General features: G+C 33.6%; 1 protein-coding gene across 2 annotated transcripts in view; it reads right to left on the bottom strand.

The window, feature by feature from the left end:
- LOC144965452 (coiled-coil domain-containing protein 87-like) overlaps positions 1-14,842 on the bottom strand; it is a 47,391-nt gene extending 32,549 nt beyond the window's left edge. Inside the window, exons 1-11 of one of the 2 annotated variants that reach the window (XM_078900811.1) lie at positions 14,666-14,842; positions 8,348-8,524; positions 7,676-7,748; positions 6,938-6,987; positions 6,312-6,425; positions 4,478-4,549; positions 3,903-3,999; positions 3,383-3,464; positions 2,311-2,452; positions 1,056-1,127; positions 328-421 (exon numbers count right to left, since the gene is read on the bottom strand). In XM_078900811.1, coding sequence (XP_078756937.1) covers positions 328-421; positions 1,056-1,127; positions 2,311-2,452; positions 3,383-3,464; positions 3,903-3,999; positions 4,478-4,549; positions 6,312-6,425; positions 6,938-6,987; positions 7,676-7,748; positions 8,348-8,491 — 940 coding nt within the window. In that variant the 5' untranslated portion in view covers positions 8,492-8,524; positions 14,666-14,842. The remainder of the gene's footprint in view (positions 1-327; positions 422-1,055; positions 1,128-2,310; positions 2,453-3,382; positions 3,465-3,902; positions 4,000-4,477; positions 4,550-6,311; positions 6,426-6,937; positions 6,988-7,675; positions 7,749-8,347; positions 8,525-14,665) is intronic. The other variant, XM_078900810.1, reaches the window with a different exon arrangement.
- Between the last annotated feature and the right edge of the window lie 61 nt (positions 14,843-14,903).

Below are 14,903 nucleotides of genomic sequence, written 5' to 3' on the forward strand. Positions count from 1 at the left end.
AAGCAACCCCAATATAAATTTACACTATTTAAACTTTAAGTCAAAAGGAGAACATTCAGGAAATTGTTGAGATAAAAAGATGAATGATCTTAATGTAATATTAGGTTTTCTCTTTTTTAAGTCAGACAAACGAAATAAAAAAGTGAACATAAGAAATTGCTTTCAGAATATAATATCACCCGCATCTTCTTATTTTTACGATTTATGCATTTGTCCAGCTGAGGAAATGTGCAAATAATCTAATGGAACACGTTGATCTTTCCTTTTCTTCTGACATAGAATACAAATTTATCATTACATGTTTATAAGTCAATGACTATAGAATACCTTCTTCACTGGGTGTCATTATTTCCCTCTCAGGTAACTCAGCGACCAAGTCAGCAAGGTTACTTGTATCTAGATCAGGCATTTGATCTTGTATCTGAACAAACAGAGAAATAGGATTATTATGTTCTTATGAAGACCCATGAATGAAAACGACTATCAACATGTGTTATATGTATAGAATAATTGGTGATATAAAGGGAAAAGTTTTGGTTGCTATGTGAAGTTTATACAAAGAAGATTTAACAGTAGTGAGAAAAGAAGAAGGAATCTGATAAAGATAGATGATGTCTTGATCATAGCTATCACTCATTCTTCATTCAACAAAATGGTTTCCCCTCTGTTGAGAAAATAGACAAAAAGTTTATTACTTCCCAATTCCTTATTTGTATATTTCCGTCTGATATCAATATTATATCAGATTCGCAATAATCACAATGATGAAGATGATATGATGACGATAATGATGATCATCATTATCATCATTATCATCATCATCATCATCATCATCATCATCATCATCATCATTTGAAGCGTAACTGTCTGTATCCATCCTTAATTTTCCACTTCGGTTTGAAAAGTGGGTGTGAATTAAAGTTTTAGTATGCTTGATGTGTTGTCGTTAAAAATCCTATGCATGTAATTTGCCTTATTGCATTTCATTTTATTGGTAAACATGATGTTAACCAAGATCAAATCGTAAAACACTTAAAATATATAAGTTTACTTACAGCTTTTATCTCGTGATCTATTGTATGGACTTTGAATTTCTGATGTTTGGATTTTGGTCTGCTTGCTTCTAGCTGCAAACAAAAATATGATGATTAACTAACAATTAATTCATTAAATCATTTTCCTAAAAATGAACCTTCTGAAACATATTCAGTAAACAGATAGTCAGATTTCACATTTCTCAATAACAGAACAGGTAGCCGAAGAGTAATAAATAAAAGCAGGTGAGTGATAATAGAAAATGTTAAGATAGATAACCAAAACAGTTTACATTCTTGGTGAGAAGAGACAGAATAAGTGAGTAATGCATTCCCATAAAAGTCAATCAAACTCCTCGCATTGGATGTCACCAGGAGTTACTCATATTGTCAAAGTAAGCAAGTTGAGGGTTAATTATCTTGGCCAAGGGAGAAAGAAAAAATGAAAGTGCTGGAAAGTGGGTCAAACACTTAACCAGCCCCTTCTGTGTTACAGTTATGCAATGCCATACAGAGTTTCTTGAAACAAGTCACAGAAAAATACCATATGGTCTGGAAAAAATTCCAGTCATTACAATTTCTGCTGAAATGCTTATCTAAATGGAAATAAAACCTCATTTTATAATTCCATTGCCATGAATAATGATATGCCACTTTAAGGGTGAAAATGTGTGTTTGTTTGTGTGTGAAGTTAGTGTTACATTATTTATAAAATAGGTCGAATTCATTGATTTGAAAGAAAAGTAAAAAAATATTAAAAAAAAAAAATAAATAAAGCTTTTTTTTCCATGCAAAACAGAATCAAAACGCCAAATTGGCAACCGTGGTTCCACAGCACCCAACCACCTTGCCTTCTTGGTCCAGCCATTTAGCTCTTACTATCACTTCTGGTGCAGGGAATAAACACGGTCTGTTTTTTTAAAATTTTATTTGTAGCTTGGTGTAGGGAAGACACACTTCCATTTCCTTATGGTGTTAGAAATGAAGTGAGTAAAAAAATGCCAGAAGACAATAGAGAATAAAAACTTTGCACTATGAGGATTCAAACCCACGACCCAACTGTTAGGGCAACTCCGCCAGGCCATGAGAGGAATGTCTACGGTCAATGCCATCCAACAGTCAAAATAAAAAAAAAAAGGTTTCAAATGAAGTAGCTATCTCAAGACCTTCTAATGACTTTTTGAGTTCATGAGGTCATGTGTGCTGCCTTATGGTATAAGAGGTAGTTAATAAATGAAATTAAAAAGCAGCGATTAATTTATTCATGATTACTTACTATAGACTGATAAGTAATAGCTTTTCTCTGCTTCTGTCTTCTAGGTGATGACCTGTCTGTTGTCAAAACCTCTTGCTCCTCTCCTACATCAGGGGACCTCATATCATTGACAATGTAGCGTCTTATCTTAAGTACATTTAATCTGAAGATCAAATATATAAAAACCTTGTACTAATCTCATTTAAGATTGAACTTTAACTCAATTCATGATTGCTTGTTTTTTTTAATAAAAATTTCATAAACTATTTATATATTGACCAAGGCAGTCAAAGAACACATTAGTCAGTCAGTTACTTTTAATATTTGACCCTGTTGATGTTAACTGTGATTCCTATAGTAATATATTATCATTTGGAACATTACATTTAATTGGACTGTGAACTATAAAAAGTTGTATTATATAAAGTCAGTTACAAATTCAACTCCAATCATTCAAACATTGTAAAAGTTCTAAACATTGAGCTTAAATTACATTAAATCTGTGCACCTACAAAATTAATTAATTAAAGAAAAAAGGAAACAATTTAAATAAACTAAATGAATCAGAAAGAATGTTTGGCGGCTCAATAGCTCAGTTGGTAGAGCATTCACTTCACATGCAAAGGGACGAGATTGATCCCCGGTGAAGTCAAATTTGTCTCTGACGCCCTGTCCTCCCAGCAGTGATTGGGTAGCTGTGTTGGTTAAATATGGTGGAAAGTACTTTGTGATAGACTACCATCCTATCCAAAGGTAGTAAGCCATTGCTATTGTCCATTTCATGCTTTAGAAATTGAGATAAACTCCAGTTCCATGTCGGACAGAATGTTTTCTTTAAAAAACCCTGACCAGTGACTTTTTTTTCCCTCCAAATTGCTTGAAACTGCAATTGACACATTAAAACGTTCATATTTCAAAACTAATTTTTTAAAAATTAAATATGAATTTCTCTTTAAGCTGACGTAGAGTTGTAACTTAAGTTCAAATGTTATTTTAGGAAATGTGTCAATAGAATAATAATAATAACGAGACTTAATCATCACAAATAGAATTTATTGACTTGGAGCATGAATCATTGACCAAAATCTCTTACAAGTCATTGGCTTCCAAAGCAAGCTGAGCCTTTAGTCGACTCATGTTGGCTGGTCCACTGAATACACCTCTACTGTTTAGCACTGGGAGAAAAAATAAAACATGTATAGCATTTCTCTTATATGTTCCAGTCATTATATCCTTAAGTATTTTTTTTTAAACAAAAAAAACAAAAAAACAAATAAACTAATTTTATTGACAGTTCACAGAAGATCATACTGTAAGAATGAGGAAGATAACCAGTGTATTTGATTTATTTCATTTCAATGCTCGATTTGTTATTAACTCAATCTGTAATGTAATCACATAAATACTTTAATATTGTGTTGACAATGAAATATATCTTAATTCAAAGTAAATGGCTTTGCATTGCATGATTCAAACTAGGCCAAATGCGATAAAAGACTGGAGGCAGGGGGAGTGGAAGACTGTTGAAAAAAGAAAATGAGTTGGTTTACTGAAATAAGAATAAGAAAAACAACTGAAGACTAGCTAAATACTATAATATGAGCCAGTGTTACCTTGTGCCTTTTCCAAGTAATGATGAAACAGATGTTCACACACTGTGACAACATGGACAGCGATTCGTCTATTCAACTCCTTATTTTCACGTGGTGTCTGTGTAATATGAAAATAAGCATATGCTGTGCTATCATGAAATCGCTATGCTATGCTGAACTCCAAGTTGATCAATGCACTTGGATGTGTAAAAAAAAAATTCATGACAAAATATCATTTGGCATTACATAACGTGATTGAAGACAAAAGAAGGGAGGGGGTTTGGGGTTTTTTTGTTGTTTTTTTCGTCAATACTTTTGCCTAGCTTTCTTTGTGCTTTTTTATTTTATGTTGTTTTGTTTGTTTTTTTTTTGGTTTTTTTATTTCTCACTTTTTGTTGTTTTTCTCTTTGGATTTATCTTTAGTTGTTAGTATTGTCGCATACATGACCTGTCTATATCAATGGCAAAGATTCAATCTTAACAAGTCGAGCAACCTGCCGACTCCACTAAAAGAGATATTAATGTGAGATACATATTATGAACACTTTAATGCGCAACTATAAACTCAAACTAAAGCCATAGAATCTCAGGATTACCAAAAATGGATCATCTATCTGTTTTCTGATGTCAGGCCAGATACCAGTAACTTCTCCCATAATGATTGCAGCCTGGAGAGAAACAATAGTGAAATTAATGCTAAATACTTATAAGAACAAAATAGAATATAGATAGTGAAAAATTACATTTTAAAATCCTGGCTTCTTATTACAAAAAACAGTTGTGTATTTATCCCGCCTTGACAGTCAATAATTCAATAGATACTAAAACTCTCATACATTTCAGTAAAAACTAAATAAGTTTGTGTATTTTTTCTTTACTTTTGTTTTTTTTAATTAAAACGTTTTTATTTTGTTTATTTGTTCTCTTTTCCCCCTCTACTTTTACAGCACTTGCACATATTAAGAACCATAGCACTCGGTAAAAGACAGACCTCACAATCACCCAAGAAAAAGGACAAGAACATCTTAAACATGGGAAAAATTCACATCCCAAACACAGTCTACCGATGTCTCTGGTCAGAGATCACATAAGTCCCATCCAGGCACAAACACAAGATCCTCAAGGGTAACAGAATCAAGTTATATGAATATATAACAACAATGGTTGGGTCAGAACAAAACCATGTGATCAAGTTCAAGGATAAAAACAAAAGGAAGGGGGGAAAAGAACATCAGGTAAAAGGGTAGTGAAGAAACAAAAGTTGATTATCTGGCTAAAAATGGAAAGAAGGTATCCGAGCAGTAAGCAAAGATTTATGCTTGGCTTTTCATCTGAAAACATCAATATATCTAGTAATTTGATGCCAAGAGCAATTGACTACAATAATTGTGAATTATGTCTTTGAAAATTTAAGGTGGTTAAACAATAGTTCATTAATATGTACGAAGGAAACAAGACAGTGGTAAGGAAAGCTGTTGGCTCAATTGAGCCATTTAATGTAAGAGTAGGATTACACCAGGGATCTGCAACAGTAATGGATGTTCTCACAGAACCCATTCCGCGTGACGCACCATGGAACATGATGTATGCTGAGGCGGAAAAGGAGCTGGACGACTGGAGACAGGTGTTGGAAAAGAGGGGATTAAGGGTAAGCAGATCGAAGACAGAGTATTTGTGCATCGGACAACACAGAGCAGGACCACCAATAAAGATAGGAGAAGAGGATGTTCCAGAGACAAACCAATTCAAATACTTAAGAACAACTGTACAAGGAGATGGTGGCAATGAGATGGAGGTTAAGAAGAGGATCAAGGCAGGCTGGAATAATTGGGGGAAGGTTACCACTGGAGTTATGTGTGACAAACGAATTTCCGCAAAGCTGAAGGGAAAAGTATATATGTTGTAAGACCAGCAATGTTACAACAAAGAAATAAGATAAAGAAGTTGAGGATGTTGAGATGGTCACTTGGTTGGACAAGAAAAGATAAAGTGAGAAATGGACAAATTCAAAGGTGAATAATTTATCAATAAAGATGAGAGACGATAGACTGAAATGGTTCGGACATGTTAAGAGACAAGAGGGGAGTTCATGGGAAGGCAAGTATTGGATATACAATTAGCGGGAAAGAGGAAAAAGGGACACACAAAGACTAGATGATTGGATAGGGTAAAGGACAATACGAAAGAACTGAGCCTGGAGGAAGATGTTATGAACCGAGATGAATGGAGATGTGGCATTCATTATGGCAATCCTGCAAAATGCGGGATAAGCTGAAAGAAGGAGAAACATTAGTTAATTACAAAAACAAAAATAGAATATCATTGCAATAAAACAAATATCTGATGCTCCTAAGAAATGTATTTAAAGAATTCGCATTCAGCTAAATCTTTCAAGTGTTAAAATGATGTTTAGAAAAAAGTAAGACATACCAAATTCTTTTGATCATCCATGGACATGTAAGGAACATCAGGTTTTGCCATTATTCTCCTTCGAACATATCTAGCCATTTTCTCGATGCTAAGAGGTTGAATTTTTATTTCCTCCTGCAAAGGATATAATGCAGTGTTAACAAAGGAGGGACAAATAAATGATGAAGGTACATAGTGGATGGATGAGTAAACATGATATAAGATACTCTGTCATGTTGTGTTTATTATATAATAAATGTTAACATATTCACCTAATAATTCAAATCACTGCTTATAAAAAAAGGGACTTCATGATTATATACTTACATCATTAAAAATAGATGAGAGTGTTCAGAAATGAAATGACGTAAACCCTGTCTACACGCCATAGATATATAGATAAACAAAATTAACAACAAAATAAATAAATAAATAAATACATAAATAAATAAATATATAAATAAATAAATAAATAGATAAATAAATCAATAAGTAAATAAAAATAAAGACAATAAATAAATAAATGAATACATAAATAAATAAATGAATGAATAAACAATTTTTCATGCATGAGTTCATATTTCCATCAATTGGGTCCATAAAGAATTCTTAGCATTTAATATAAACATACATCTTTAGTCACTTACATCTATCGGTGTCACTGGTCTCTCCAATTGAAGAGGACTTGAATCCGGAACTAAAATCAAACACAAAATTGGTGATTTTGACACAATAAGTGATATATGAATTTTTTAAATATAAAATAAAAAAGATTTTAAAAACACACAAAATTATTAGATGGTAATAAATAATGTGAATTTCTAAGACTGATGAGTACATGTAAAAGGGGGAGGGGGGAGGGAAGAGAAATAAATGGTGTGATCAAACAAACAATTATAGGTTGGAGTGAATGTGAAAAGCTAAATAAAATCTTAGACATTCTCGATATGTGACCAACCATGTCAAACTGATATTATGTAAGGTTGAACCAGAAAAAGAGAAGTATGAGCAGAATTACGAAGTATTTTTGGCCTACTCATTCAATTTATCCACGAACATTTTTTACACTCTGCGCAGTTTAGACATTTAATCCAATTTTCAGCACCAGGTTTTATCCACACATAATGCAGTGGAATCCACATAAAAGTCAACACTCTCAAATTCAACTTGTGCTTAAAGTCGACACCTCTTTTTCGTTCCATATTTTCTTTTCTTTATCTAAGTGTGTACCATTGATAATGAATGAAGTCACCCAATGTTTCGTCCCTTGCGTGTTGAATTTCAGTTCACTGTACGACTAGACAGTTGTTCCAAATGTCCATTTTACTTTTCTTTTATCTCAATGGTACGACTGGACTACAGGGAACTCCTTCTTCAAAACCTACCATCTTCATGAGTGAATGGGGCAAAAAGTGATAAAGGCCCAAGCACTTTGTCAATTCCCCTCTGAAGATCATTCTGCAGAGACAAAACAATGAACAGAATAAATATTAGCAAATTTATCACAGATCATTGTGCCTTCAAACATAAGCAGAGTTATCCAGGTTTCTATAGTGTGAAACGACAATGCAATGCTTGCTATCCTTTGTATGACGCAATTGCAAAAGTAAACTTTTCATCTGGCATTGAGAAACATGAACAAATCAATAGTCATGTGCCCGACATTATCCAGTTTTTGGTGGAATAGAGGGGCCCCAAGAAAAAATCATTGAATTGCTATACCAGATCGTGATCCTTCTGTCCCTTTGCATATATATATATAATTATTAAGATAATATAATCATTAAGATATATTGGATATCGAGCACCCCTCCTATCAGGTCCTTTGTGATATGGCTTGCATTAACCTTTTGTCTCCTATTAATACAGTTTTCTTTGAACACACAATAACCAAGCTGTGAAAACAAAATTTTAAAAGAATTTACATCACATACATCAAACATTTAACTAGCATTTTTCATTTGTGAAAATTTTATGGATTAGTTTTCTAAATATCAAAATGAATCTTGGAGGCCCAGTTTAAAATTTATTGTTTTACATTTAGTTGATTTATTTACCTGGTCAAATCCAGCAGCACGCAATGGGTACATGTCATTCACTCTCTCAGGCTTTTCATAAATTGGTTTGCCATATTTTGGCATTCGACCAAAGTCAGTGGTGTTCCTAATGGAACTGCGAGCAGATCTCTCACTCGAAGGCATTTTTCCCCCTCAATGGCTATTATGAACAATTGTCTGAAAAACAACAAAAGGTTTTAAAAAACTCAAATGCCAATCATTCATTTGCAATAATAATGGAACTTTAAGGACTTTAATTCATCAATTGAGAACACAACAAACAACAGCAAAAATTTTCTCGATTTTTGTTTGTATTTATTTTAGAAAATGCTAGCATTTAATTTTTTCAATAATTGTGTGGTAGTAGTAGTAGTAGTAGTAGTAGTAGTAGTAGTAGTAGTAGTAGTAGTAGTAGTAGTAGTAGTAGTAGTAGTAGTAGTAGTAGTAGTAGTAGTAGTAGAAGTAGTAGTAGTAGTAGTAGTAGTAGTAGTAGTAGTAGTAGTAGTAGATAGTAGAAGTAGTAGTAGTAGTAGTAGTACTAGTAGTAGTAGTAGTAGTAGTAGTAGTAGTAGTAGTAGTAGTAGTAGTAGTAGTAGTAGTAGTAGTAGTAGTAGTAGTAGTAGTAGTAGTAGTAATGGTAGTAGTAGTAGCAGTAGGACAGTCCAGATAATCAAAACTCAGTTAATCACAACTTTTCATTAATCGCAACATTTCCCAAGAAATTAATTCTATATAAAAGTCACTGGTTAATTGCAACAAACTTTCGCTTACAAAATCTCATTATTAGATTACATCATGGGTGAAATCATGACAGGTTGAAGAATCAAGAATGGGCGGGGTTTAATGCTACAGGAGTGTGTCACCATTCTCTTAGACACAAAAGAGGGTGGGGCATTGAAGTATGGGTTTGTGAGGTCATCTGTGACCATTAGGTAGTAGGCGAAGGGGCTGGGCATTGTCTAGACAACAGGTAGACAATGACAGTTGTAAGGAGAGACTGAGTGACATCCTTCATCTTGGGATTAACAATTGTGCATTGACCAATGGGTTGGTGAGAGATTGTTATCTCTCATCACGGCTCATCTCTTTGACTTTTACAAATGTTGAGAACAAAGCAGTGAAAATTAACCCAATCTGAATAAGATGTCGGCTTGCATCAAAGCTAGCTTTTATTTGTCAAAATCTATACAGGGCTGCCATAAGGATTTTGATTCAATCAAAATTATCTGTCTGTGGTGGACTACGAACATGTTTACAACAACTGGTTTGAGTTTACCATAAATGGTATGAGAGTGATCAGTGGTAAAATTCAATTGCTTTAAAAACTTACAACAGGCAGTAGTGAAAATAGTGGGTAGGGGTGGACTACCGATCCCGAGTCATATTTTCACTATTATTGACAAGTGTCAAAACTATGTCACTTGGGATATTCCGAAATATGGGTTCATCTAACGTAAAGGGTAATTTGCTTATATGATATTAGAAAATATAATGTATTTATTTCAAATTCAAATCTTTAACCCTCTATGCTAATTTTTATCAACATTATGCATTTCTATTCTATTCTATTGTAATGACAATGTACCGATGTCTACATATTTGCAGGCCTGATAATGGAATGCAACTATGGGCTTGATTTAACATTGTTGCAATGGACAATACTTTATGATAATTGGAGACCATTCCATTACAACAATCCAATAAGCCCATAACAATTTCAGTTATCAGACATGAAAATATGTGCACGTCTCAATGTAATTTCATATCCCATCATTTTCATTGAGGCTCATTGCAATTTAAAAAAAATAAATTTACAACAGAAATACATTGATTGCCATTTATCTTGAGCAATATAAAACATCTGTCTAACATAACGTTGGTAAAATGATTCCACTCGGCAGGGACCACCTTTATACGAAAGTACCAAACGAATAGCTACTAGTGATGATAATAATGACAAATTACTACTACTACTAATAATAGTACTACTACTACTACCACTACTACTACTACTACTACTACTACTACTACTACTACTACTACTACTACTACTACTACTACTACTACTACTACTACTACTACTACTACTACTACTACTACTACTAGCTAATAATATAAATAAGTTGGTTAAGGCATTGCACTGTGACCCGGAAGGTCCCATGTTCGAGCCCCGCTTCAGACACTTTCGTTTTTTTCGTTGGGCAAGATTATTAACCCCCAATTTGCTCACTTGGACAACACGGGTGATTCCTGTTGACATCAGACATCTTGTTTGATGAATTATCTATATTCCTTCATGGCATGCCTAGGCAACGATATCTTATGGTGTCTTGGCGGAGGGGAATAATAATATCAATAATAATAATAATAATAATAATAATAATAATAATAATAATAATAATAATAATAATAATAATAATAATAATATAATAATAATAATAACAATAATAATAATAATAATAGTAATGATGATGATGATGATAAATATTATTATTATTATTATTATTATTATTAGGATTGGTCTGCTGAGTCACACCCGTCGTTGCTCTCAACAGGACTGATGAGACTAAAGCCATACAGGGCGCAAACCATCGTCTCTTGAGACGGAAGGATGCCTACTATTATTATTATTATTATTATTATTATTATTATTATTATTATTATTATTATTATTATTATTATTATTATTATTATTATTATTATTATTATTATTATTATTATTATTATTATTATTATTATTATTATTATATTATTAAGGTGAGTCTTGATTTTGCAATTTTGGCCCAGACTCAGACCCAGACAGCATCTTCATATTATTTCAATTCCATTGCATAGAAGGCTGCTTTTTATTTTGCAATACAAATAGACAGACGCATCATAGAAATAGACAACTTCAGAGTTGAAGAAAATTGTTCTGTGTAAATTAAAGTGTCATACGGATTTGGCCCCGCTTCTTGTTTTCTAATTTGTCGTCATCTTACAACTAGATAGCTATCTAGCCAGATAGATAGAGATAGAGTCTAGGTAAGTTACTAAGTGTAGGGAGTTTAATAGAAATTCTAAATGTAACTCACACACTTGAAACCAATGTCATATGAAAGAGCTGGCAACACAGATTACAAAACAGTTTGAATTTTGTTTCTATCTTGATTAGAAAAGTAGTTACGGCAGTTCAAATCTGAAATTTCAGACCGATTTTTACCCCAAAATTACCATTGTAAAGTTGTGACCGAAATAGCGTGATGTTAATAAAAAATGGTTAAAACAGTCAATATGGAGTTCTTATCATATATTGTATACCAAAATGTTCGTCTTATCGAGGACAATGCATTTACATTAACAAAGAGGAAGATAAACAATTTAAATTAACACATTATTACATAATATGACGCAAATGTTACATAATTAAAAACTCGGCGTTTGCAATTTTTAAAGTCGTCTGGAATGGAAAAATTGGGTTTCGCAAGCTGGCATATTTTTGGCATTTTTTTCAAATCACAACTATTTTGAAGACAAAATAACACTAATATTTAAAAAATATACATATTTTCACTTTAAGAGTGAAATTTGACCCTCGACTCACTTGGAAACATCAAATAGATGAAAGTCAACAGAAAGGGTACAAGAGAATGCAGCTTCTCCGAAAACTTGGTGGAACGCAATGGGGAGCAAACTCAAACGTCCTGAAGAAGACATATCTTGGATATGTAAGACCTGCAATAGACTATGCCATATCGGCATGGGGAACGTGCTCACAGGCTCAATTTCAAAAGGTTGAAAAAGTCCAAAACCAATGCCTACGCGTGATCACTGGAGCAATGAAAACAACACCAATTCACAAGATGGAAACCCACATAGGAATAAAACCTCTCAAAGAACAACGAAATTTAAAAATAATGACACAATTCTCAAAGATAAAATTCATGGAATCCCAACCACTGCATCCAAGTACAATGGAAAAGAAAGAGAATCGGCTCAAAAGGGAAAACTTCATCGCCTTGGGACAAAAACTAGAGAGCAAATATAAAGTGACACCAAAGGAAGATATTGCCCAAATCAATGTCCCAAATCTCAAACCACCACCGTGGAAAAAGAAACAAAAATTCATAACCATCAACAAGAAAAACATTCGAAGCAATAATGACAATGCTCAAACCCTAAAGATGATCGATAAAAAATACCCAATGACCAACTGGACAAGAGTTTATACAGATGGCTCAGTTTCCGGCCCCCTCATGAATGGAGGTGCTGGTGCACTCATACACTGGACAGATAAAACAGAAACAAAAATATCTGTATCAGTGGGTTCAATATGCACAAGTACTAAAACTGTAGAAAAAGCCATCCTCAATGCAACAAAAGAACTATCCAGAGATCACAGAATATACGGGAAAAATGTGGTTTACTTGACAGACTCTGATGATGCTCTCCGGTCTATTGAAAATTACCAGGACTCTGAAGCCGCACACACTATGGAGGCCCTTGATGGCTTATCTGATAAAACAGGAAAAATTGTGCTGCAGTGGATTCCAAGTCATATAGGTATATATGGAAATGAAATTGCCGATCAACTGGCCAAAGAAGGAGCCCAAAAGGAACAACCGAAGTCGTCAATCACTTACCATCAGCAAAAGAAAATAATAAAGCTAAAAATAGACAAAGAAAGGAATGACACACACCTGGAACACAACAAGCAGGATCCAATCCATGCCATTCAGCGAAGTAGCCAAGTCACCCTATTCCGCCTCCGAACAGGACACAATAGACTAAGAGGACATATGTTTACAAAGCTAGGTATTGGAACAACCCCTTATTGCCCATGTGGAACCGACCATGAAACTACTTTACATGTGCTTATGGATTGCCCATTATACAACGTGCAACGTTTGAACCACTGGGTCACCCCTACAACACTCAACACAAAGCTCTATGGTGAGGCTGAGGACCTAAAGCGGACCACAGACTTCATAGCAGATATCGGACTGCAGCCATAGATGTCCATCAGAGGAACGAAGAAGAAGAAGAAGAAAAAACTAGGCTAGACGTGAGAAACAATTTGCAAATATCACCTGGATTTATCCCCAATATCTCACTGAAACAATTGCTAATAATTACCCTCTTTGATTTAATACATAGAGAATAAAAAAGGGTTTGAGAGTATTTAAATGAAAAGATATAAACATGTTGCATAATGACATAATGAGTTTATTTTTACCTCTGGCAATTTAATTGCATATAAATAAAATGGTAGATTGAAAAAGTTCAAATAAATTTAAACAGATTCCCTATTTTAATTAGAAGGAAAGTTCTGGCTTTTAATACTTTAAAAAAAATATGCTGAACCACTTTGGGTTAATTGCTATTACATCATTTACTGACAATTAATATAATGTTATTCCCCCCACTCCCCCCCCTCCCCCTTCTCTCTCAATGTGTGGGGGGGGGGTCAAAATTTATAACTAATAGAACTTCTTACCATAACAATTATTAAGGCTAAGGCCTTTAGAATATGGATACAAATGATAACAAAATATATCTAAGCATATGGGAAAGAAACTTGATGACTTCTTGATGGCAAAATAAAATAAAATTAAATAAATTGGTATTTTTAAAAAGCGATATTATTAATATCGGATTTCACAAAGAGAAGAAAAATACGAACTTTCAAAACAAAAACTAGAAAATGCCCATAAATAAAGTTGGAAAGTATGTATTCAAAATAAAAACAGTAAATAATAGTACTGAAAATAATATGGGCTAAATTTAAAATAGTACATAACTAAATTTAAAATATCGATATGAATATCGATATCGTCGGGCAGCCATGATGAGAAGATAATGTAAACACGGCATTTCGGCGCAGAGTTAAAAAGTGTCTGCGCATAGATATAGAGCCCTGAAATTTGGCATGAATAAAGTTTAGATATTATTCTAAAAACAAGCGGTTTTATTTTAAAAACACACGCGGTAAATAAAAAAAATAAATGCAATTGAAAATTGCCAAATTTTAACTTCATATAACTTCTGGAGTTATTAATGGATTTTTACTTAATTGAATTGGCACCATTTAAAAGGACGAAAATAATGATACCAAAATATCTGCAATATTCCTCTTTATAACATCTTTAATTGAACCCCCCAAAACGCGAACGGCAATTTCCAGTCACAACTTTCCTATGGGGGAGTTGGGTCACAATTTGACTGCCACTGCTGCTGCTCACTAAACTAAACTCTGTCTAGACTAGAATACGATTCACCATGCTCCCTCGGCAATAAATAGATTGATAAATTATGGTTGGTTTCTTGATTCTGCATTACCTGGAAATTTAGATAGACTTTTACTCGGCGCCGAAGCGCATGGCTATATTAAGGACTGGGACTCTAATATTTCGTCCTTTTTCTTTTTTTACGGAGTCTTGTCTATGGACTTGGTTGTCGAGACAGATTGCAGGAAGTACCTTGAACCGCCATTAAATTGTTGCTAAGAACAACAACAGAAATATTATTTTGGTTCCGGGTCATAAAAATAAGGTAGATAACTCTCGTGAAACACATT

This window comes from Berghia stephanieae, chromosome 2 (assembly GCF_034508935.2).
Source record: "Berghia stephanieae isolate SIO BIC M18660-M18661 chromosome 2, UCSD_Bste_1.3, whole genome shotgun sequence".
Classification (NCBI taxonomy): domain Eukaryota; kingdom Metazoa; phylum Mollusca; class Gastropoda; order Nudibranchia; family Aeolidiidae; genus Berghia; species Berghia stephanieae.